Below are 27,025 nucleotides of genomic sequence, written 5' to 3' on the forward strand. Positions count from 1 at the left end.
TCGAACGGGCAAACTGAAAGGGTTAACCAGGCCTTAGAGCAATTTTTAAGATGCTACACATCGGAATTTCATGATAACTGGTCCTCCTTGTTACCCTGGGCGGAATTTGCTTGTAATAATTCGTGCCACTCATCCACCAAAACCTCTCCGTTTTTCTGCAATTATGGCTTTCACCCCAGATCCAACTCCTTATACTCACTCAAATCTGCTGGTATCCAGGAGATCCACTCCACTGCCAGGGACCTCAGACTTATCTGGACGAAGGTACACTCATCTTTGAGACGAGCTTCATTTGCTGCGAAAAAAAATTCTGACCACCACCGTACCATCTGCTCTCTCAAGGTGGGCCAGAAAGTATGGCTCTCTACAAAAAATATCAGGCTCAGACAGCCTTGCAAAAAGTTGAGCCCTAAGTTCATCGGGCCATTCTCCATTATCAAGAAGGTTAATTCCGTAGCATTCAGGTTAAAAATTCCAGTCTCGTTAAGGATCCCCAACACTTTTCATTGTTCGCTTTTGAAGCCGGTACTATATCCTGGTCAAGCCCAGTCTTCAAGTGTGCCTGGGAGAGGTTCCTGCGGGCCACAAAGATTCGTGGTTCAAAGGATCCTTGATTCTAAAAAAGTTCAAGGGCAGGTGCATTTCCTAGTGCAGTGGAGGAATCGCGGATTAGAAGAGCATTCTTGGGTTCTGCGGAGACAACTCCATGCCCCTAAACAGTTGAAGGCGTTTTTCAGGAAATTTCCCAGAAAACCTGGATGTCGGGGTCCCTAGACCCCTCCTCAAGGGGGGGTACTGTAACGAGCCGCAGCGGTGCCCAGCCGCCGCGACTCCCCTACCTCCGCCCCGGCCGTCGCTATGACGACCGGGACGTCACTTCCGGGGGCTCGTCCCGGCCGCTGCCTAGGCAACGGTCGGGACGCTGAGAGAGAGTGAGAGCGCCGCGTCCCACCAAAGGAGAACTGCTGGGCGCGTGCGCAGGCAAGCCTGCGGGCTAATTATTACAGGGCTGTAGTTATAGGCATTAGCCTGCAACGGTGGGTGTCTGACAGGGTCTAGCCCTGATTGGTCTGGAGCCAGATTGCTGATTAGTCCACAGGAGTGCAGGCAAGCTCTGATTGGGCCATCTGTGTATTTAAGGCAATGAGGTCTGCTGCCTCATTGCCGGTTATAGCTTCTGTGTTCCAGTCTGCTGACCTGCTTGTTCCTGCTCTAGTCTCCTGAGACCACTTCTGATTTACCGTGTATGACCTTTGGCTTTGAACTGACTTCGCTTGTGTATCCTGTGACCCTGATCCCTGGCCTGTTTACCGTTTCTGCTATCCGCCTGTGACCACTGACCTCAGCTTGTTTCCTGATACCGCTGTCTGCTGCCGGCCCTTGACCTCTGCGTGGACCTTACTCCGCTTGCCTGGGTTCTCCCCAGCCGATACACACTTCACGACCCTCTGTCAGGCTGCAGCCCAGTCTGTCCCCACCATCAGGGGCTCCAGTGAACACCTGACTGGCAGAGTAGATTCCGGGGTTGTGTTGTGCCGGCTGGAGGGGTTCCTAACAGCCGCTACGCCCGGCCAGCTGTCAAACAGCCGGGCGCGCGCGCTGGCCTGTGCAGGCTCTGATATCTATGGCTGATTAGGGGTTAATGGTAGCTCTCCTCATTTGTTATGCAGCTGAGCACTGCATCTCTATTGGCCACAGGCACTACACCCATTAAGCAAAACCTGTGGGCACTTTCACGGCTCTATCCTGATTGGCTCTTAGTACTATTTAAGGCAGTGAGGACTGAGCCTCACTGCCGATTATAACGTTCTGTCTCAGTACTGCTGCCTGCTCCTGTTCGGTGTTTAAACCTCAGATTGATTTACCGTGTATGACATCTGCCTGTCCCTGGACCCTGAACCAATGCCTGTGACCCTGATCTTTTGCCTGTACCCGGATTTTGAACCATTGCCTGTGACCCTGACCCTGCTGGTTCCTGATGTCTCCTCTGGTGCTCTGTCAAGTCCACAGATCTCTGGCCTGCCTTTGTTCCGTGTTCTACATCCTGTGCCTGTGCGCTGCCGTGTAAACATAAACTCGTACTACTCTGAGCATAAGTCCTGGGGGCATCCGAGCACCTGTGAGCATAACCAGTCTCTACGGGAAAGGCGACTGCTTAAGGTGAAGACCTCTTCTACTGTTCTATGAGTTTGTCGCACCGGTGGCCATAACAGCAACTGCCAGATTTGGAAAAAGAAGTGATCTTGCCATAAGCGGAAAAAGTTTCATGAGAGCCCAGAATGAAGAACCAGCTCTATATATTGCTACCAATTAGTAATCTTTAGTAACTGCACATCCATTCCTGACATTTCTGTCCTTGTCAGATATTAGTTTTTATCCCAAACCAGTTGTTGCCAGTGTGGACAGTTACTATCCACCAATTCTTCTTCCCCAGTCACTCCCAACTTTTACCAAGACTACATCCATCTATTGACCCAGTTCTATAAGCAAGTCAGACGAGGAACTGCATTAATTACATGAATCGTTCTGTCTGCAATGTGAAATGAATCACGCACAGCTTACCTTTCCATTCACAGTGTTTTTGATCAATTCTTCATGATTCATTTTAAGGTCATTTAAAAGATCTTTATTTTTCTTCAAGAAGTCTGATTCTTGTGTAAAACTGAAAGGGACACAAGTGAAGTAAAATTCAATAATTACTATGATTTACTGTGTAGTGGATTATTTAGTAGTAGACCTGTTACACTTTTATTTTCTTTACTTGAACCCAGAAATTCAATTACTTTTTTGCCCAAAAAATCACTCAGCTGACAGTCACTGAAAGGATCATTTTATAATGGAAATTTTGCATGAAATCGAAAAGCATTGCACAATAATTAGTAACGTATATACATACACCCTGGGTAACATTTCTCTTTTCCATTCTTTTTTACTACCTTGATTTGAACTATGAAGTAACTTTTTGCAAAGTGTTAAGACTAATGGAAAACATAGAATAATGGCACATATAACACCTATGCTAAGTTATGGATTTAAAGCTAGCCACACATACCATAGCTCTATTGGCAATTTTCTGATCTGTCATGCTTGTGGCCACAAAAATAGTGTAATGCCTGAGACAAAACACAACAAAAATTGGTGGGACCGTTCCTGCTATGGTCACCTGCTGACTGCACTGATAGGCCCCCATGTGATCTGGTTCTTGGCCTGACCATGATTTGACTGTTTCTGTCCATTGGGAGTCAATGGCCAACAGTTAAGATGAGATGGTGTTTTATCAGCTTTAGCATTTTGAAATTAAGCAAATGGTCACGACGAAACAACATTGTAGTAACTATAGATTTGAAAATAAAATATGCTTTTCTTTTTACATATTAATGCAAAGTTATATCTTTGTCACCAAGGAATGATGCTCACAGTGCTTATAATTCAATTTCTCCCATGTTACAGGGAAAATTTATAGGGGCATTCCTTGTTTTGTTGGAGGACACACAGCCTTTTTAAACATGCAGATGACTTGATTTTTCCATCACCTCTAAGACACCAGAGATTAGGTCTTTTTTTTTAGTGGGATACATTTGGCACTCTACACTTGCACTTTTTCAGGAAAGTGCGTTTTTAGGCACAATCCGAGTAATGTAATAAAAACCTTCAAACACAAAAAAGTCACCAGAGATGGGCTGGACAGAGAATATGGGAAACACTGAGCACCTTTAAGTGATATACTTATATTGTAAGGGACACACATGCTTAAAAGAAACTGGAGTGCAGATCCATCTAAGCAATGCCTGCCTATTTGAAAAAAACAGAGATGATAGTAAAGTGAAAAATGTAAATTTACTGTCATTACCACTCCTTTCACCCAATAAGAAGCCTCTGTTATGTGACTTGCTCCCCTTAGTCCCAGGAGATTTACATTCAAGAATGGGGGTTGAGAAAGTGTGGAGGAGGAAGAATTCTGTCATGGCTTCTGATGCACTTTTGACTACATAGCCACCTGGGTAGATTGCTGACTGTACCTTACTGTCTGCTATATAGAACAGAATACTGCAGAATTAGACATTTATGGACTATCAGCAATCTGCCGGATGGATGTGCAATAAAAAGTGAATCTGGGTCCATGACATGACACCCTGTGTGCATCACAGAAAGTGACAAGTAGTACTGGGTCAGCATTAAGAGAAAAGAGGATGGGGAACAGAGAGAGAGAGAGTACATAAGGATAACAATAAGGGCACAGAAAGTGATATAAGGGGATATATATGAAATAGGGGGTCTAGAAGAGACAGACACAAAAGATAGTGAAGGACAGCATGGGGCAGACAAGCATAAGCAAAACGGTAGAGGGAACACATAAGAGGCATGGGGGAAGCAGAGAAGGACAAGCAATGGTGAAAACAATGAAATAACGGAATGGGCCCTTTACATTAAGAAAATAATATGTCAGGAACCTAAATTATTTTTGCTTTGCTCCTTAAAATTAGTTACAATTGTGTCCACAAATATTGGCACCCTTGCAGTTTTGTCTAATAATGCACCATTCCGTCCAGAAAATTGTTGAAATGTATAAATATTTTGGTATCCACATATGTATTTCTTTGGTTTGCAGTGGAATAAAACACAAAAAGCAGAAAAAATGACAGTCTTTGCTTATTCCAAGGAAAAATCCTTAAATGGGCTGGACAAAAATTTTGGCACCTTTTAGAAGTAGTTAGAAATAATTAGATATCAAGAAAGTGATTCTCATTCACTTTGTAACTGAACTCACCTGGGGTGAGAAGCAGATCCCTGCAATATAAAAATCACTATTTAAATGAGTTTGAATAGAGAAACTAACTCATTCTCCTGTCCTTGTCAATGTGCGTACTGCAATGAGGATGCAAAGAAAGCCAGATAATTGTTTGAGAAGATCATACAGAAGATTTTAACCAAACATGCATAATGTCAAGGCTACAGATCAATCTCCAGAGACCATGTTCCCAATTCAACCATACATAATATTTAGTAAGTTTAAGACACATGGCACTGTAGCCAAGCGCCCTGGATGTGCTGCAAGACAAAACTTGATCGAGGATTGCTTTGCAGGATTTTGAAATGGTGGAGAAAGTACCTTTATCAACTTTCAGAAAAATTCAAGCTGACCGTCGGTCACAAGGTATGCAAGTTTCAACTCGGACCATCAGTTGCCATTTCAATATAAGGGGATTATATTGTAGAAGGCCCAGTAGAGCCCCACTACTGAGAGAGACACATAAGAAAGCCTGAATAGAGTTTGCCAAAAGACACCCGGACAAGCTGAGAGAATGTCCTGTGGACTGATGTAACCAAATTAGAGCTTTTTGGCAAAGCACATCATCCCTATGTTAACAGAAAACACAAATAAGTTTTCAAATAATAGAACACCTTCAGTCAACATGAAGGTGGTTCAGTGCATGGTATAATGAAATCTGGAAATTACCAGGCCACTTTTAGAGCGCAATGTTAAACTCAGTGTAAGAAAGTTTTGTCTCTATCAAAGATCATGGGTCCTAGGACAATGACCACAAGCACACTTCAAAAAGCACCCAGGAATGGTTTCAGATAAGACACTGGACTGTTCTTAAGTGTCAATGAGTCCAGATCTAAATCCCATAGGACACCTGTGGAGAGATCTGAAACCAGCAGTTTGGAGAAGACACCCTTCAAAAGGAAAACTGGAGCAGTTTGCATAAAAAGAGTGGACCAAACAGACAGTACAGAGATGCAGGAAGTTTTAGGAAGCAGATGATAACAGTTATTTTAACCAGTGGAGGAATTACCATAGGTGTGGTAGGTGCAGTGCATTGGGGCCCATGGAGATAATGGGGCCCACTGCATGGCAGATGCAGAGGGTTGGGGGCCCCAATTCCCTCCTCTCCAGCTCCCTGCACTGGAGACCACAGCTCGCTAGTTCCACCTCTGATTTTGACCAGAGGTTGTGCTACCAAATATTAATTCTAGGTTGTCAATGTAGTTTCTTTACATTATTTGGTTAAAAAGTATATACAGTATTAAATTCTGAATAAAAAACAAAGGTTCTGTAATATTAACAGGTAAAGAATTGTGAAGATCAAATACTATTGTTAATTTCAACTTATGTTTAGAGGAAATTTTGAGTTATTAAAAAAAAGTGCCAGTATTTTTGGGCAAGACTGTATATCCATTTGGTCTCTCAAATATCTTCAATCACACAACTAATTCTTCATGATATTTGCTACCCAAAAGTGTGACTATATCCATAGCACTCCATGCCACAGTTAAGGGAATGTATGGGTCCTCTGATCAAGAGATATCATTCGGTCTGGCTGTATATTGATGTTAGACAGAAATTGGACTCATGGACAACTGAAAAATGTTACATAAACAATGAAAATATAATGTTCCATTGTTGGTAAGCTTTTTCATGAACATATACTGTATTATTTATGAATACATACTCTATATTTTGGGAAGAAGAACCAGCATCACTCTCTTGTCCATTCTTTGCTTCATCCTTCTGACTCATTTCAAAGTCTGCCAGTTTGCTTTCAATCTTTTTGACATGGAAAATATAAGAATAATCAATGGCATGAAATATAGAACAGAATCAAAATGTAGCTTCTAATGCAAATAGAGAAAACAAAAATCTTATAATATAATTGTATTGTATTATGGAACATTAGAAAAAATGTGTATAAAATTTATGTTGTTTTGAATAAAAAATACTACATAAAAAGACATACTATAGGTGTTGTATTCAGAGAACTGAACATTTTGAGTTGTATTATTTGGAACTTCAGTTTCTGATTTTATTTATTGCATGTACCCTATACATATTTTATAGAATATCATTTTGACAACCTAACTACTAATGTTCAGAACACCTCCCTATTATATTTTCTCCTTTACAGCTGAATATGTACATATTTTATAGTCTATCACAGATGTAAAAGCCAGGAATAATCCATGAAAGTGGATGTATGAATGCTACATGTTCACACATATACATATATATATATATATATATATATATATATATATATATATATTTTCCGTTATTAGAGCAGACACACATTTTTAAAACTGTTCGGTGGGATCAGAGCCGTAACTTTAAAATTTTAGCGCCTGGGGCGAGAAGGAAAACTGCCCCCAGCCTTCAATTTTAACCAAATTCACCTAAAATATTCATAAACTGCGTCCCCCTTCAGCATTGCACCCTGGACGGCCACCCTTCTCTCAGAGCCCTAGTTAAGGCCCTGAGTGTAATATTCACCTCATCTGGCCATGACATTTTGCCCTCTTCACAAGCAAAATTTGGCTTTAAGTGTTTTTCTCACAGAAGGTAAAATGGGAGAGAGGGTGCAATTCAGATGTGTACCTTGCTATGCCGGTAATTCCCCTTCTGTAAAAAAAACCAAACGCTTAACATAACATGCCTCATAGGCTACCAGTCACTCTGAAAAGTATTGGGGCTCTCGTCCCCTCCCCATCCTCTCTGGGCTGTGGGGGACCAGGATAATTGATAGTATTGCCATTTGCAGTGTTGCCAGTATAATGGACAGGGACCCAATGAGAAAACTAATAAATGCATGTAAGTAATTTTCAAATAAACTTTAAGAGAATAAACCAAGGCCATGGGTGAAACGCGTAATGTATATTGGACTTGATACACTTTAAAGAGATCTCTACTTTCAGGGAGTAAATCAAATCCGTCTGTGAAACGCGTAAGATTTATATTGCTTGATATACATTAAATAGATCTCTTTACTTAAAGAGATCTCTTTACTTATTACACCTTTTTACACCTCTCTCTGTCTCTGCTTAATACCAAGATGGAACATTGATAAATCTGTGTCCTGTTTGCAGAGAACGAACACGGGAACTCAAATAGGGCTGCAGTGTGAGAAGTCACTTAGAACACTGACAGACTCTCCAAGTGGATATCCACATTTGGAAATGGTGAGGTGCAGAGCATTGGTATGAAAATCCATCTCCTTCATTACGTTTTGAGGACACACTGCCTTGAGTATACAACAAAGAACACTTTATTCATGTTTTTTTTTTATGTCAACTACCTGGAATTAACAAAGGGGGGCAACTGTGTTAACCAGTAGAAAGGAGTTCAGAGACAGCAGTCTCATTATTGACGTGGTGCAATCAATGATCTGTGACACTCAGATATTCTGCGTGGTTGATATGTGCAATGTCAGGCTGCACTTGGTGCATAGTGCAAACTGCGTGGTGCCCATGGTCTGCTCCCGATCTCCCATCTGAAGCTGTTGCTCTGCTGAGAGCATCAGTGATGTACATCTCAGGGCCCGGCTTGTAGATGACATGGAGTTTGTAATACTGTAATGTTAGCAAGATGCGTTGATGTCGTTTGGGTGCACATAGGTGAGGCTTCTTGAAAGTGACAATTAACATAATATTCAGGCACTCCTATTCAATTTGTGCATAATTGTGCTCAGATGGGAACAGTGCCCTGGAAGAGAATTCAACCATTTGACCATCTTGTATCAGGCAACATCTCAGTCCAGTTTTGCTTGAATTACTCTGTAAATTGACTGGCTTTGTAACATGATAATACTTCAACATAGGTGCGACTGTGATCAAATATATTATTTCCTGCACTGCATTGTCGTGTTGTAAGCCAGTGCCAGATTAGCTCCCTGGCAAACCCAACGAAACGCCGCACTGACTTTACATCCATGGGCTTTGGCTTCTTCATGACCACTCTGGTCTTTTCTAGGTTAACTTTCTATGTTAGGAGGACAGAGTATGACCATAGAAATGGACCGCATTCTGCTTAAACTGTAGTTTCCACTCAATGAGTCTTCGGTTCACTTGAATGCAACGATCTATCAGTGTTGACAACTTACTGTCATGGTTATCCTCTGCTTCTTTGTCCAGCTCGCTACAGCCAACCACAAGAATATCATCCGCTATTGGCTCAATGTCACTAAGCCCAATTAAGAATTCATGTTGCTTTAGTCGGTATACATTGTGTGCACAGGGAATCCCAAGTAGAAGCCATCTTTTCCTGCCCCTACTTGTATAAGATATCCTCCAATGTTAGCATGATATAGTAAGCTCTGCGCAGTGATTGGTTTTGGAATTTTGGATCAATGCAGATCCTAACTTTCTCAGATATTTTGCCACAATGACCATGTTGCTTCACCAGTCAGTTGGTTCTGTCACAGGTGCAAGATGGCTGTCTGCTTCATGCTGATCAAGTAGAGCCTTCACTCTTGACTTGAAGACTGTTAAAGGCAATATTGGAAGGGATTATAGACTACTAGAACCACTTCACCAGGTGTTCATCTAAAGGCCAAGGAATGCAAAATGTTCCAAAGTACTCTGTTGCCCCTATGTCTTAACTCGTGATAATAGCAGCACAATATTGTTGGTGAGGTGGACAGGGCACAGAAGGAGGTAGCAGACAATGTACAATCCTTCCTACAAAACTTTTTGGTGCCAGTTTCATCAGTTTCATCTTGTCTCTTAGACTCAGCACATCACATGCACATCACATGTTGCTCCTGAGTCTAACTGCCTGGGTTCCCCAGCTCTTTTAATTGTTGGCGTCGCAGCGAGCCAATCATGTTTTTCTCAGTCCGATGGCAGAACAGTGAGAAGAGGACGTCGTGTGACGTCCAGAAGACCCGGCGATGGTGGTGGAAGTGGCAGGAAGCCCCTCTAAGTGCTAGGAGCTACCCTGCCACGTGTAGAGGACAGCGAGTTGAGAAAGGAAGACCCCAAAAGAAGCATTTGCCAGAAGGAAGACAGAAGACACTGAGATCAAGCCCAAGAAGTGATAGTTGGTGTGGAGCCCTAGTAAGGGCTAAGAACGCCCCTGTCAAGAAGACAGCGGGGACCCGAGCTCCGAAGAGGAGAAGCGGCACCGCCGGCTGGAGGGTCTGGAAGACGCAGAGCAGGTAAGTGCCTTAGTCCTGTATGATAAGCACAAGGCCCATTGGCAAGGTAGGGGGCACAAGGCCCTGGCCCAAAAAGGGTATTTGGGCACTAGCTCATAGGAACGGTCATTGGGCACCAGGCTTTTATAGTTAGTAAAGGGGCGCTAGGCCCATTATAGTTAGGGAAGGGGCGACATGCACCTTATAGTTAGTAAAGGCACCAGGCCCCATAGCTAGTTGGGGCACAAGGCCCCTAGGATAGTTTGTGGGTGCAAGGCCCATTAGTTAGGCTAGGCGCAAGGCCCATAAGGTAGTTGGGCAAGAGGCCCATAGTTAGTGTCAGGGCACAAGGCCCATGATGTAGCACAGAGTACAAGAACCTAAGTTTGCTGGGTACCAGGTCCCTATAGTTGGGTATCCACCCCTTTAGACGTTAGGAGAGCGCTAGGCCCTTGTGGAGAGTAGGGCGCTAGGCTCTTGATAGAGTAATAAGACATTAGGCCCTAGTGGTTAGCGGGACACTAATTCCTTGTGGATAGCAGAGCAGTTGGTCCTTACAGTTGCACAGCAGGGCACTAGGCTCTGGGTAGTGTAGGAGGGCGTTAGGCCCTGAGTAGTTAAGTATTTAGGTTGCTGATAGTGGCATAGAAGGCCCCTTGATCCGGTCCGGAAGGGCACCTAAAGTCCTGAGCCCCAAGACAAGGTGGGCTTAACAGCCGGGGTTTAGGCTGCAGGCAGAGGCCTGCTGATTGGCTGTGTCTCAGCAGATACTGGTGGCCCAGAGCAGAGGTAGGATTGGTCCGCTCCCGAGGGTGAAGAAGTGATCATTGGTGAGGTAACTGGCAGGTAACTTGACAAACTGTTTGTTATTTGTATGCATCTCTCTCCTTTAGTGTATTTCCCTGCAGGATCCAGGAGTCAGACCTTCCCTGAAGACGGTGCTGAGATGGAGAACGGCTGAAGTGGATCCGAAGTGGACGGTAAGTGGTCCATCATTTAGAATGTAAGACATATGTGTGCAACTGCTCCACAGGCGTTACATCTGCACAACTTGGTATTTTCTGTGACGCATACAGTATGTCTCCTGTCACAAACCCTGGTGTACTTTTGAATGGATATACACCAGGCAGATCATAGAACATCCATTACTGCCTAACTCTGCAATAGTTTAGTCCTGTAGAAATAAGCATGGGTAAATTACATCCAATAAGCTCCTCCTATTCCTGGTCGATTCACCATGCAATGCTGTGACAAGATGTAAATATACCGAGCCGAGAGGAGAATGGCAGAGAGTGGAGGCTCCTTATTGGGTAAAATTCCTCTATGTCTGCAGTAATGCCTGCCTATTGGGAGGAGTGAGAGTAAAGTTATAGGTTAATCAACATCTTATCAGTGTTCTCTCCTTTCTGTTTCTGTCAATAGGCAAGCAATGCTAGTATAGGTCTGCACTGCAATTACTTTTAAGCATAGCCGTCCTGATCACAACTATCTGTCAGGTCCAGCTCATAGGAGTTCAGAGTCTCTTTTGCTAATGGTGGAAGACCAGCCCAATGAGCAATTGCCCTCTAGATAGATAGATAGATAGATAGATATTTGGGTGTGATTCTTGTCTCAGCATATTAATATAAAATAGGGTTTTCAATGAAAGTTCAGACATGTATCACCTCTTCAATAATGCTTTGTTTCCTCTGTACTATAAATTGGTCAAGTTCTTTCATAACTGCATCAATTCCAGTGTTCTTCAATACATCTTTATTATCCTCAAGTATTTCATGAGGAATTCCCTGTAGGGAAAATAACATAATAGTGTATGTATTATAACAAAATAACAAATATATTTATATTGAGGTCTAAGGGGCATATTCAATTGTCCATGTTACTTGCAAAAGTAGCGTGGCGTTAAGAGTATTACCCGTATTACGGTAATTCTAAGCCGGATTTCAGCTCCCTGAAAGCCAGCGGTAAAGGTACCGTAATAACGGTAATAGTTCGCAAGCCGCGTTACTTTTGCGACTAACACGGACAATTGAACATGCCCCTAAAACTTGAACATTTTCTCCATTTCTAAACCGTTTATCACTATTGTCATACTACAATTTTATTTTAAAGATAACAAGTGTGCATATACATTGTACATAAATTGTAGGGGTAACAGCAAGCATATCATGAATGATGGAATGTGTATTCAGTATATCAGCAATAGTAGGCATACAGTCATTCATAACTACAGCTAGCTATCACTGCATGGATATATTTTGTATATGTGGTTATACATTGTTTTAGGCCTTGCAAAGAAATCTTTGTTCCAGCAAATAACTTATTGATGACCAAATGCAAATGCACCTCTGAATATATATCTAAGCTAAACTAACCTCAGCATGAGATTTACATGCAGCTCATTTAAAATAGCACACACATTTGTATATCTCCCTACTGTAACTACTATTCTACAAGCCTATTCATCGTTGTTCCTTAGGATTTTGGCTAAGTACCTAGTGGATAATGTAACTAAAATCAATAGATAGTGCTATATTAAAATTTGATAAATGAAATGATATTAATTGAGGAGCTTGATTATTTTTAAAAACAAACCCCAATCCATTATTTATGCCAAAATGCATTGAACATGATTGCACATTCTGTTACATTTTCAAACAATTTTCTAGTACCTTATCTAAATTCTATAAAATCACAGACTATTAAATGTTAAAATATTAATATTAAAGCAGCAATCTCACATGGAGATTTTATTTCTTTAAATAGCAAGGTAAGTACCTTTTAAGAATGCATTTGATCATTGTCCTTAGCTGTTCAAATCATTTTCTCCTTTTCAAAAGCTATATGGAGTCTTGGCAAATATGGCTGCCAAACACAGACACTGGCAGTCCTGCTACACAGACATTGGCTCACAGCATGTCATGTGATGGCATATGGGGGAGAAGGAGGGGGAGATGTCACAGTGCAGACAGAGCTCAGCGGAGCATTCCAAAGACTCTGCTCACTATGTCATGTGCCAATGCGACTGTGGTTAACATGGTAATCTATGATACTGTACAGAATTATAAATCATTAATAGCAGCCTGAAGAAAAAAACCTAGGGAAAATGGCAAGAACCAATATTCTTACTATAGCCATTGGGTTGTTGATTTAAATGACAATAATACGAAATATAATTGGTTTTAAAGAATAAATGTTTTCCCATTTAAAAGTTGGACGAGCTAAAAATACAGATTTTTAAACATATTTCAACTTTATTGATATTGTTTAAATACGTTGCATCCTAAAACAAGTTATACATCCCATTTAAAACTGAAGAAGGCTCTTCCTAATAACCTATATGAGAAATACTTACATTTTCCCACCTAGCAGAAAGAGCAAGTAAAACTTTCCTAAAGGGCAACAGTTATCTTAGAATTTCTGTTTGCCCAAAGCAAAATTTCTGGTAGCTACATATCAGAGAGGCAGCATGTTCTAAGACTGGTTGGACTGCTGTATGTCCCTCTGTGATTTCTAAAACTTGATTGGCTGTTGGGTATTAAAAGAGCAGTCAGTATTCCTGCTATCTAAAGAGTAAAACCCATCCAGGATTGAAAACTGGCTCTCCATCACTATTCTGAATTTTAAAAATGTCAATTGATTTATTTTTCAATCTAGTTGGTGTCCAGCTCACAGAGCAGCACAGTAAAAGGTCCATAGCAGTCCTAGGCATACATGAAGCCCTGGAATGGTGCAGATATGAGAGGCGAGGTAAGTGTCTTTTGACCTTGTATCAGTAAAAAGATTTTGCTAGGGCTATTATGAGTATCTATGGACCATCCTTGGAAGATATGGGCTCCTGTTGCAATTCATTGAGAGGCTTAAATTCTTGCACAAATAGCCAGAGAGCTTTCCTCTGCTTAATGGTTGGGTGGGTAAAACTGCAGGTGGACTCAGGGGTGAGGCATGGTTGCTCCATGACCCCACTATATGTGTTTCTTATTGATCATCTGATAAGGATGTTAGATGATGGATCATTCACAGAAGTATATCTGTATCTGGCCCTAAGAAATCTCTGAGGGTGGTTTCCTATGCAGATGATGATACAGCTGTCTGAATATTAGATGTTTCTGGGTCCCAGATCAATCATGAGAAAAGTGAAATTTTCAGGACAGGGGAGGGAGGGACAGACAGGTATCAGGGTAGTAGAAATCAAATTAGGTCATGGTGTTTATGCCTAACAAAATTGATAAGAAAACCTTTAGGCTGCCTCATCCAATGTAGCGCAGTGTAAAATATGGAGTTTATCTAGTAGAAAAATACGTTAGCTCATCAAAACCTTTTTTTTTACTCCCTGTTCCACTTTGCATCAGCTACATGTGTCATTTACCAGTAAATATGCAGGATTTTCTTTCCAATTATTATGCCAAAGGAAAGAGGAATGATTGGGAATGATGAAATCTGCTCTTTTCTTTACAACATTTCTGTTAAATACAATTTTAGTAGTATTTTGTAGACAAACCTCCTTTGTGGCTAGAGGGGTTGCAGGCCTAGGTATTCCCTTTTCTGGGAGACTGGGTAAATGCTGGTTTTATGAAGAGTAGTATAAAACCCAAAAACTATAATCTGGTTTATGTTGCCCGATTCATGAAGGCTCTGAGACAGTGGAAAGTTAAATTAAGTTTGTACCTAGGAAACTGATGGACAGGAAAATCTTGAGCTGTGCCCTTTTCATGATCAACTGGGAGGTTGGTCCTGGGCGGTTGCCCAGACTGCGTTTTGAGAACAAGACTCATGTTATTCACCTCCATATAATCCTCTTAAAGATGAGGGATATTGTCTACTTCTGCTTTTATGGGAAACCTGAAGTGATATATTATTTATGTCCTTAAATGTCCATGAGAGGAATTGGTTGGAATCGAAGTACCACTTCCTGATTGAATGTCCCTTAAACATACAGGTATATTAAAATGTTGCCAGCACCTAAGCTATCACCTACCTTTCTGGTTCACAATATTATAGGAGTGGCTAAGAAGAGTTAGAGGGTAAATGACTAAAGTGTGGTTTGAGCAAATCTCAGGTTTTCATGCGATTTCCAAAGGGTGCTGTATTAAACCTCACATTGCATTACATGAATCCAAACCGTAAGGTCTCAAACCGCATTTGTGGTTTGGAAGCCTTGCTGGGATACTAAGGGCTAGATTTACTAAGCTGCCGGTTTGAAAAAGTGGGGATGTTGCCTATAGCAACCAATCAGATTCTAGCTATCATTTTGTAGAAGGTACTAAATAAATTAAAGCTAGAATCTGATTGGTTGCTATAGGCAACATCCCCACTTTTTCAAACCCGCAGCTTAGTAAATCTAGCCCTAAGTGTCCCATTTATCAAGCGGCAGTTTACCAAACCGCATTGTAAACCGCCACTGAATAGTCGAAAAAAGACATGGTTCCAACAGGTAATATAGTTTAAACCACATGTCTTTTGAGCTATCTCGTCTATCAGAAAGGGAAATAAATAAAAAATGTAAATTTCCTTAATTCTCTAAAAACTCAGCCAACCCAGCATTGGGCCCATTCATCTAGGAAGAAGTCCAAAAAAATTAACGAGCCCTGCACCTAGAGAGTACTGACCCAATTCCGACTAGCACTGACTAGTTGCTGTTGGTAAATACTTGCTAGTCAAATGATGCCGATTACTGGTCATATGGATGCTAATTACTGGTGAAATGTGGTAGAGTATTAAGGAGGTTGTATTAAAATGGGACTTTGTCATAATGCTAAAAAGGAGTAAGGACAAATGAATTTAAGTTATATGTACAAAGCTTTTTTTTTTTTTAAATTCATAAATAATTTTTTTTTCATTTGTGGGGGGGGGGGGGGCTTATCCTGCATTTCATGGTTCAAAACTTGCTGCAGAATGCTTGAAACCCTGTGGATGCCACAAAGTTTACAGAAAAGACTTTCATTGGGAAGTACATCCTACTATTAAAAATTAGATACAGGTGGACATTCCCTTCAAAGTGTTCCAGTGCTTACCTCTATTGCATGAATTGCAGTGTGCAGCATAGGAAACACATAGGAGGAGAATGTATTGTTTTTCATCACTGATGATAGGGGAACCTTGAAAAGAAATAGATTTAAACACTGAAAGGAAACAGTCACGAACAATGAATAATGCATTACGTTATACAGTATATATAGCTGTGTTTTGCAGCCAATATTACAAAGATACAATGTCAAGTTGATTTTTATTTGGAATTAGACTACCAAGGTAACTGCTAATTTGTGCCAAGACAACTACCAATTGTTTGCAGTACAGAGACAAATCACAAGACAACAAGAAATAGCTGTAAAGATAAAAGCTGCAGCTCCTACAAAACAACAATATCAGAGACTTTTTTTTTACAAAATATTATCCCCAAAAAATATGCATTCCTTAAAGCAACACTTAAACATAAATATAAGTCATACATAATTTTGAATGAAGTAAGCCTTACAAAAAACCATACAATTTTATAGTAGGTGAAATTAAGATTAAACCCTGAATTTTACTCATCTATGTGTCACAAAATCCATCAATGGTCCCTCTCTGCTCTTCTGTATACTTGTGAAGTTGGACGATCACCATCCCGTATGAACTTCCCATGGCATACAAATGGGATGTACCCAGGGGACGGGCATTGACAACATCACTGGCTTTTTGAATTAGATGAGTAGGAACAGTATACAAAAGGACTGGTGTATGGCACATCACAAGTACGATAATGCGAATATTACACATAATGATATTGTTGAGTTTTATATTATCCTTCACATATCCACATGAATAAATTCAACATTGAATTTTACTTTAAACTTTTTATCTGTTCAGCAATACACACAACTAAACTTTTACAGATATTTCTGCATAGTCACCTTATCAAAATATGAAGAAAGCATTTGGGATAACCATGGCTACATATCGAGGCTTAAACATGTATTTGTTAAATTATCAACACATTTGCTATTAAAAATATTTGCTTAATAATAAAGTTGTAATAGAGGAATAGGACAGGGGGATGGTCCTGAACAAACATTGACACAAAATGTGGTCTTGCATTCTTTTTACTGCCAACACTACATTGCCATTGTAAGGACTCCAGCGGTTTGTGGGTAGGTGTCACTGTGGGAGGATTTGGGAGTGCTGTGTTTGAGTGTATGAGTTTTGAATCATATGTTGAGAGTTACTTGTGCATTTGTGAGTCACTCATGAATTCAGAGATAAGAAGAGTCAAGAATAGGCAATATGCCTGAGCTCTGAGAGAGATATAAACCAGTGAAGCTGCAGGGATCAAAATAGAAATCCCAAAGGGTTAAGACCATACTTGCCAACTTTCTATTGTTTCTCTCCAGGAGATCCCAGATGGGGAAGGGGGTGGACGCGGCGAATCGTGTCAATTTGTCCCTGCCCCCGCTAAGAAATCAACATTTTGTCGCAGGGGACAGGGACAAAATGACACGATTCACAGCAAATCGCGTCATTGAAGCCCCCGATGGGCAGGACGCGGGATAATTGCCTGCACTCCCTGGATTCTAGGAGACCTCCCCGGAATTAGGGAGTCTCTCGGACATTCTGGGAGAGGTGTTAAGACAGAATGTGAAGTTACAGCAAGTGTGCTGACTAAGACAGTGTAGAATGTCACTAACCGATCTTTATCTAATACCGCTTTCATACTGCCGCCCCGGCAATATCCCGGGTTTTTCAAGCTGGGTTTTTGCCGGGGCTCGGAGCGTCCCAGCTCATACACACCATTCATACTGCACCTCGGACCCGGGAATTTCCCGGGTTGACCCCATTTATACTGCACAAGTCTGTGCCCTGGCAATTTGTGGGAGTCATCACCAGAGCAGTTTTCATTGGCTGAAAAATGGTGATGTCATTGAAAGGTGACTGGCTGTCTGCCAGAGACAGGCAGACAGCCAATCAACTTGTTTTCTGTGCAACCTGGGTTGAAAAACCCGGGTTGCACCATTCATAGTGCAGGCAACCCGGGTCCGACCCGGGAATTACCCCTCGATAAATCCTGGGTTGAAGACCCGGGTTTTTAGACCCGGGATTTTTGACTTGTACCAGTCATACTGCACCAAGACCCGGGTCGTTTGAGCTCGCCCCGGCAAAAACCCGGGATTTTGGTGCAGTATGAATGGGGTATAAGTAGTATTTGAGAGTATTGGTGCTTGCTCAGAAGTATCCAAGAGACTTTAAGGCTGTAACAAAAATACAAAATATAACGAAATATAAAATATAACCTGGACACTATTAAAAGCACTCTTTCTTAATACATGGTTGCACACCCTTTGGCAACAATGACTACCTCTAAAGCTAAACATTTCTTGTAACCATCTATATGCAGGGTTCATATTCCCAATGGCAGATTTCCAAAAATTTACAATTAGATTGAGATCAGGGGGTAAATGTATGAAGGCGCGATTTTTCAAAATCAGCGATTTTCTCGGGAGAGTTGAAACTCGCAGATGTATGAAGCTGAGATTTCATCCAAAATCGCCAGAGTTGTGCTTCTGTCAAAATCGCTATTTGCAAAATCGATAGAGATCAAACTCCCGACTGTTTGCCACTGCAGCTATACAAGTCTCAAATGTATAAAGCTGCTATTAAGCAAACTTAGGAGAGTTTGCTTTCAAACACACCAGATACAACACGCTGCATTCTAGCAGCGAGTTGTATAAACACATCACTGTTACACTGCCTGTCATACAGCTGCTGGCAGCTGTCAAAACTGTAAAGAATAGATATAAGTTAAAAAATAAATAAAAAGCGTGGGGTCCCCCTTTATTCAGTCTTAACCCTAGTGCTGCCAGCCCACTGCTGGTTCCGTGAAAATCGGGGGATCCCCCCGATTTTCATGGAACCACCACTAGACAAACCAGCCTGGGTTGGAGGCACTATAGCAGGGGGACACGCGGCAGGAGTCCCCCTGCCATAATAGCTAACCAACCCCAGGCTGTTCAATGCTGGGCTGAATTCCCTAGGGAGTGGGGTCTGCCGAAAAAAATGAGTGCCCCCCCCCCCTAGGGACACCCAGCCCAGTGCTGATAGCACTAGGGCTCTTCCTACACCCCTGGGCGGTGGGTGTAGGGTAATAGCGCCGATATAAATGTAAAAAAACAGACACCATTTTGTTTTGTGGAACTACAAGTCCCAGCCAGCCAGGTTGCCCTAAATAGTGTGGGCATGCTGCTACTTGTATAACTACAAACACCAGTATACCCACGGCAGCCAGGGCATGTTGACACTTGGAGAACCACAAGTGCCAACATGCCCTGACACCCACGGCTGGCTGGGACCTGTAGTTCCACAAAATAAAATGTTTACAAAATCACAGCACCCTCATTAAAACCACATCCATTTAATAAAAATAATAAACCCACAATAAAGACAGTAAACACCCTCATTGATAACATATATTTTTATTAAAAATAATAAATACCCTATACTCGCCAATGAAGTTTTCATCTCTCGTCAGCAGCTTTCAATCCAAAAATGGCTGTAAACAAAGTCCAAAATAAATTTGTATCCAAAGTCCATGCTTGCCCCTGTCCCAAAGAAATTTGTACTTCCAAATTTCCATGCTTGAAAATGTCCAAAATAAGTTTGTATTTCCAAAAGTCCATGCTTGAAAATGTTCAAAAGAAATTTGTATTTCCAAAAGTCCATGCTTGAAATCTGTTCAGTTTTTCTGCCCAGAGGGGCCCATCGTTGCTTGAAGTCTTCCTTTCTTCGGCCAAGGGGGCCCCATATTTGTAAGATCCACGATTCTTCTGGCTTGATTGAAGAAAAATAAAAAAGGGAGGAGCCGCCGCAAACAGCTCCTACCTAGTAGGAGCTCCGATGCGCAATGAGCTTAGCTCATTGCGGTAGTTCTATTAATAGTATTAGGGGATTTTCTCACGGTCGTGGAAAATGGTCATGGGATTTTAACACGCTGAAAAAATCGGACCTTGATACATTTACCCCCAGGACTCATTGTTGGCCAGTTTAAAACCGTCCATTTTTTCCTGTCAACCATTCTTTTGTGCTTTTGTGTGTGTTTTGGGTCTTTATCATGCTGGATAACCCATGTTCTTCAACCCAAATCTAGTAGCACATTTTTCTCCAAAATGCCTTGGTAATCCTCAGATTTCACGATTCATGCAATCAAGGCCTCCAGTACCAGAGGCAGCAAAGCAGCTCCACAACATTATGGATCCTCCACCATGTTTAACCATAGGTAGCGTGTTCTTCTCCTTAAAAGCTTGATTTTGTCACCTATAAACAAATGGCTGGTCTGCATCGTCAAAGAAATGGGATATACTGGAGATTCCCGTGGCGCCAAAAATAACAAATATAGTATAGGTGTAGCAAAACCACTTTATTAGTACAAGTGGGTTAGAAGGTCCAGTACCACAAATAGCAGACAGTAGTATAAATGTAAAAGCAATCGGATACTGCTATTCAGCTGGATGGTGGCAGTAATCCTATACCAATGATATGTCAGATAGGTACATAAATGAACTCTGATAATAAAGAGTTCAATCGCCACAAATAATTTCTCTGAAGTCAAAATGTACAATGATGGATGCAAAATGCATGTGAATACTCAGTGACAAAATAACAGACTGTAATTCAGTATGCAAAGTAGACAGGGTGCAAATATATACCTGTTGACTGGCATAGATCAGACGTCAATGCTGGTGCCAATGGATATAGATCAATATGTGGTCTCTAATAGTAAAGAGTTCAATCGTCACATATGATACAAATATGCAGTATATTGGACATCAATCTGTATAAAGATATGAGGTCCCAATTAGAAGGAGTCGGTGTTCACAGTCTATTAGACCGATAAGCATTCTTCCATATGGGCCTCGTGAGTGTGCACGATATAGTCCCTGGTAGGTGCAGATATCGCTGTAACCGACGAACCTTCCCAAACTGTAGTTGATTGTAAAGTATAAATAATCATATGTTGAAGTACTGCACAGACAATAGTGTCAGTGTAATAGTGAAGCAATCTTGCATCTGTTTAAAAAATCACTGAGTGTGATAACCATGGGTATGTCTTGTGTAGACTGACCCAAATGTTAATAGCGAGGACATGATGTGCTGCAGTGATGCAGTTATCGATAGACTCCAAATGGAATAGTCTTCCACTTCTAATGGATGCCATATTAGAGGGGACTTACCCGATCCCGGGTGAAGTGATAGACTCTCTCCTATCTTAAATGTCTCGCAGTGAAGAGATACTCCCGGTGAGGCGATAGTGTGTCGGCGGAAGTGATGTCAAGCCGCGGCCGCAGCTGGGTGAACTTCCAATGTCGATCCGCGCATGCGCATGCGGCTAAATGGAGAGAATGTAATCTCCGCTCTGATGTGACAGCATGTGAAGTCAAAGTTATGACTGTGCTGGTATCCTACGCGTTTCGCCAATGATGGCTTCCTCAGGGATAGTTAGATCGCCTATGGGGAAGTATCCCTATATAGCAGTCGGTGGGCATGTATGTCAAATATGATTGGTCCCATAACGGTGGGCTGGAATCTATCCACCAATCATAGCCAAGGATAGTTTAAACTGTTGTTGTGCCATGTGTGTTTGTATAAGGCACTTGGATTGAAGGGTGTGCTAGCGAAGATGTTAAATGCAGGATAGTTATGCAGAAAAAATGAGTAAAGCATCAAAATAAAAATTAAAGGAATTTGGACAACTCAAAGTCAATATTAAGACCATGCGGTTTGAGCGTTTTCAGAAGATAGATCCATTTTGATTCTTCTCTGGATATACGTTCTGTGTAGTCCCCACCTCTCCATGCTGGTGGTACTTTACATATCCCCATAAAGGTTAGCAGTGTGGGGTCCTTCTTGTGATGTTTAGAGAAATGATCTGAAACACTATGTGCTTCAAATCCTTTTTTAATGTTCCGGAGATGTTCTGATATTCTTATGTGTAAGTTTCTCCCAGTCCTTCCAACATATTGTTTGCCACATGGGCATTCGAGCAGATAAATAATGCCCCTGGTGTCACAGGTCAATTTGTTTCTCACTTTATGTACTTCTCCTGTAGAGTAAGACTTGAATGATTTAATCGGTTTTGTATCTTTCTTTTGGCATGTTTTGCACGCTTGGCATCTGTTACAATAGTAGAAGCCATTTTCATTATCTTTAAGCCACGTGCTCATTTGCTCCTGTGTATTGGGTTGTATGCCGCTCTTGACTAGTTTCTGTTTCAGATTGTCTGCCCGTTTGTAAGTGAAAGAGGGTTTGGCAGGTAATATTTCTTTAAGGTCCTCATCTCCTAACAGAACATGCCAATTTTTTCTAATGATGTTCTCAAATTGTTTAGAATCGTTGCTGAAGCGGGTGATGAAAGGGATTTTATTGGCAATGGTGTCGGGACGTTTGTTTTTCTTTACTAGTAGGGCCTCTCTATTGGTTCCCCTAATCTCCAAATAGGCCTGTCTAACAAGGTTTGGATCGTAGTCTCTTTCTAGAAACCTATCCCTCAAGACTGAAGCCTGTGCATCATATTGCTCAATGGTCGAGCAGTTTCTTCTCAGTCGTATAAATTGCCCTTTTGGGATGTTTCTAAGCCAGTTATTATGGTGGTTGCTTGTGTACGGGATAAAGGAGTTACAGTCTACTTCCTTTAGGAAGGTTTTTGTTTCGATTCTATTGTCCTTAATGTGGATATCTAAATCTAAAAATTCAACTCTATTTTGACTGATATTGGCTGTGAATCGGATGTTAAGGTTGTTATTATTAATGTGCTGGAGAAAGGAATCGAGTCCTTCTCTTGTGCCTGTCCAAATACAGAGGACGTCGTCTATGTACCTTTGCCATAGATGGACATGATCTGAATGAGGGTTGTTTGCCCATATATGTTCATTTTCCCAGTGGGCCATAAACAGATTCGCGTAACTTGGTGCGAACTTCGTACCCATCGCGGTCCCGCGAATCTGCCTATGGTATCCACTGGGGGCCCAGAAGTAATTATGTTCTAGAATGAATCGGATGCTATCTAGCAGAAATTCTATTTGTTGTGTGGGTAGTTCTAAATAGTTAGAGAGGATACATTGTACATGTTTGCATCCTGCTTCATGATCTATTATGGTGTATAGTGACGTGACGTCACAGGTCATAAAAAATAAATTTTCCTTCCAGTTTACTCTGCTAAGGACCTCTAAAGTGTGGCTTGTGTCCCTAAGATAGCTTTTCTGTTTAGCCACTATCGGTTGCAGGAAAAAGTCGATGTAACTGGATAAGTTAGTAGTAAGTGAGTTGATACCAGAGACTATGGGCCTGCCGGGGGCGGATTGGTCAGTGATTTATGGATTTTTGGTAATTGATATAGTACTGGCAGTCTAGGATCTACTGGAAAAACAGGAAATTAAATTTTATACACGGTATACTTTTCGTTACAAATATGTGCTTAGTTCTCACCGGATGTATTAGTTTTTCAAGCTCTTGAAACTCCTTATCTCTTTTTCCATTTTCTTGAAGTTTTATTTTCTTCAGTTTATCTCCGTCATTTCTTCCACAGAGAAACGTTTGATCCTAACGATAAACACAATATATCAATTTGATTGCACAGAGGTTTTGCTTGCTGCATAAATTTTTCTTTGTATGTGTAGCCCCTTTTAGCAGATCCCCACTTACTCTAAACACACAATCCTCCACCAGGTTTAAGGAGTGGAAATAGTGAAGATTGTCCTATAGATGGGCACAGATAACAGGACATTGTAGAGTGTTAGAAATGCATACCTTTCTATTATGTTCTATTATTAAAAATGTGGGTAATTGTTGTGGTACCATGGACCTTCTACTTATACCTGTTGGACTGACTCTCCTTACCTACTGGGGAGGGGCCTACACTATTAATTGAAAGAAAAGAGCAGTGTTTATAAAGTTGAAGGAGTGACAATTAACCATCTATTTGAGAAGGACATCCACAGGCTAGTCTATCAGGAAGGAGTGTTATTTAGACTTTTTATCAAAGTGACGGCTATCCATTGCCTTTCCAATGGGAGAAGGATTGTTATATGTTCTTTATTTGAAACTAGGGGATACATATGGTTTTGGTCTTGAAACTGGGGTCCAAAGAATTGAGCTCCCCTAAGAAGTACACAATTGTGGTCTAAAAGGTTACATATTTGAACTCTTTGCATTTAAGGCTAACCTGCAAAAATGATCTGCTACAGAGGGAGTGATTATACAGCTATTAGATCCTGGCGCTGGCAATCAACATTTTCCTGACTGCCGTGACTAGAGTTAGGACCCTTCTTGTGACAAATGGAAGAGAAAGGGGGTGAATGGTTGGAGGTGAGTATCTCCCAAATTGTGAGGATCCCAACATGGGGTGGGGGTCAGAGGCGAACTAGCGAGCTGTGGGCTCCGATGCAGGGAAACGGGGAGGAGGGAACTAGGGTCCACAGCTTGTTAGTTCCCCGTGCAGCAGGCCCCATTATCTCCATGGGCCCTGGTGCACTGCACCTGCTGCACCAAAGGTAATTTTGCCACTGGTGGGAAAATTGGGGTCTTGTAATGATAAAGTTAACTTACTAATGATAAATTATGTAGGCATGTGGTGCATAATATTTGTGAAATTGTGCTATTTACACTCCATACGCATAGATTGATATAAGCCCAATTTTCCCTTGTATCAACGACCGACCAGCATTTGCTTTGCCCAGTTATTTACAGGATCACAACCTTAGATCTAAAATTTGCATGCCGTAATAACTAAAATGTAACATCAAAGATTTTCCTATTAGCACCTTGGGATAAGTTCTTTAATAAATAACTTTTTATTTATTATTATTTGATCAGAACTAAATGAGAACCAATAAATAATGAATTGTTACCCTTAGTTTGAAAAATCACATTTCAACTAAAAAAAGTCAAACCTTTTCTGGATAGGAAAGAAACATAAGCTTATACGCTTGAGAATTCTTTATCCAATTTTTAATGAAACGGCTGTTTCTCAGTGTGTCCTTAACTTCTTGGCCAGCTAACTTGAATCCAAACTCTGATAGGAGAACCACAACATCCACCTAAATGACGGGTACAAATTTCAGCTGTTAAGGTACATTCAAATGTTTTCTCTTTGACTACATAAAAAGACACAGGTTCCTCAAGTTCATTCATTCATAAATGCTCTTAATCCAAGGAAAGGCAAAACCCTGAATGAGGCATATTGTGTGTAGATGAACAACGTGCTTCCTTTCCTTCAACTCTAATCTGTGAAGTGAGAGATATTGTGTTTTATGTGGATGCCTACTATTAGCGTTTTAATAGCCATGGTGGCATAGCTAATATATTGTTATATTTGGAGAGAAATATCTATATTATAAATTTAATTTTCTCTGTCTTCTTTTGGGGGACACTGGGGACATTGGGGTATAGAGTAGGGACAGGGCGAACTGGCACTTTAAACTTCTGTTTAAATAATTCCTAGCTCCTCCCCCTCTATACCCCATCTCCTTTCCAGCCTCAGTCTAGTTTAAGTGCCCGGCGAAAGGGCTGTGTCTGGGCTGCTCAGCAGCCTTCTTCTGTTACTTTTATTATTTTATGGCAGGAATCTGCAGTATGCAGCATGCGGCAAGCGCTGTATGGAGGGGGGGGGATCGGAGGTGCTGAGAGAGGTGCCTCTGTTGCCAGCCTTCCTCTCCCAACGTTTTCATACCCTCCTAGGAGCCAGGCACAGTCGTCGCAGGCTGTGTCCTTCCTCCTGATCGGACAGTCAGATAGACTGCAGACACTGCGTGAGGAGGGGTGGCAGAAGGTAAGTAAAACCCTCTCCCAGCACAGTGCTGAGTGGGGTAGAAAATTGCAGTGTGTCCCTGAGCAGGCTGCTTCTTACTAGGAGCAGTCATTCTATGAAAAAAAAAAAAGATTCTGTTTTTAGCTCAGGAGACAGGGTCAGACAAGGGTCACTAACATAGTGAGCTTTGCTAGGCACTGGATTGGTTGAGGACTGAATGTTACCAATTCAGTGCTGGGTCCTGGGGGAATCTATTACACTTCCTCCATGGTGGTCTCTCACTATTTTGTGTGCAGACACCAGAATAAACAGCCATTTTATAGCTCCCCTTTTCTGTCCTGAGTCCTGATAGAAATGGCACCACAACTTCAGGAAAATAAGCCAGATTTGATTGTAGTTCCCAGAATGAAGGTAATTTAGCTGTGAATTCTGACATGGATGCTCCTTCGGTTGTGGAGGAGATTCATTCGGTTCGCCAGAGTGTGGAGGAATTAATACAAGCTGTGTGTCAGGTACTTCACTTTCCTAAGTAAGAGGTTCCTCATGTTGCACAGGCTCCTTTTTTTGCACGGGAAAAAAAAAAAATTCTTTCTTTTTCCTGGCTTCTTCCTTATCGGAATATTTGTTGTCAGAGCCTTGGACTTCCCCAGATAGCAAGTTCCAAGTATTTCGGTGGCTGCAGCCGGTTTATCCTTTTTCTCCTGAAGTTTTTTGCTAAATGGTAGACGCTTCCACGTGTGGATGCTGCAGTTACAAGGTTAGCCAAGGTAACTACTATTCCTTGTCCTAACATAGCCACTCTTAAGGATGGTACAGAGCATTAGGTTAAGGCCGTCCTTAAGTTCATTTTCGTGGCAGCATGTGCCTCTTTCAGGCCTGCTTTGGCATCTGCGTGGGTTAACAAAGCAGTAGAATGCTGGTCAAAATACCGTTTTCAAGGTTTGTTGGCAGGCAGGCCTTCCTCTGAACTGCTTCCATTAGTGGAGCAAGTTCAGAGGGCGATAGATTATTTACGAGAGGCAACTACATACGCAGGACTGATTGGTGCACGTATTTCTGCCTCTTCAGTTTCAGCTCGTCGTATTCTCTGCCTTAAGTCCTGGAAGGCTGATGGGGAGTCTGAAAAGATTCTTGAGACCATACCGTTTTCTGGGGGTCTTTTGTTTGGACCCCAGCTTGATTCCATTATCAGTCAAGCTACAGGTGGAAAGGGCACTTTTCTCCCAGTTAATGCTCCCAAACAAAGATTATCCAAATTCCAGTCCTTTCAGTCCTCAGGAAGGTTTCGGGGTTAAGATTCCTCAGGCCAATCTTCTACAGGCCAGTCATCAGCACCTAGGGGTGG

At 41.6% G+C, this 27,025-nt stretch overlaps 1 protein-coding gene across 1 annotated transcript in view; it reads right to left on the reverse strand.

The window, feature by feature from the left end:
* LOC142136838 (uncharacterized) overlaps positions 1–27,025 on the reverse strand; it is a 166,380-nt gene that overhangs the window by 19,646 nt on the left and 119,709 nt on the right. Inside the window, exons 12-17 of the mRNA XM_075194705.1 lie at positions 24,824–24,970; positions 23,361–23,474; positions 15,923–16,006; positions 11,576–11,695; positions 6,456–6,550; positions 2,563–2,662 (exon numbers count right to left, since the gene is read on the reverse strand). Coding sequence (XP_075050806.1) covers positions 2,563–2,662; positions 6,456–6,550; positions 11,576–11,695; positions 15,923–16,006; positions 23,361–23,474; positions 24,824–24,970 — 660 coding nt within the window. The remainder of the gene's footprint in view (positions 1–2,562; positions 2,663–6,455; positions 6,551–11,575; positions 11,696–15,922; positions 16,007–23,360; positions 23,475–24,823; positions 24,971–27,025) is intronic.

The sequence above is a fragment of the Mixophyes fleayi genome, chromosome 1 (genome assembly GCF_038048845.1).
Source record: "Mixophyes fleayi isolate aMixFle1 chromosome 1, aMixFle1.hap1, whole genome shotgun sequence".
Classification (NCBI taxonomy): domain Eukaryota; kingdom Metazoa; phylum Chordata; class Amphibia; order Anura; family Limnodynastidae; genus Mixophyes; species Mixophyes fleayi.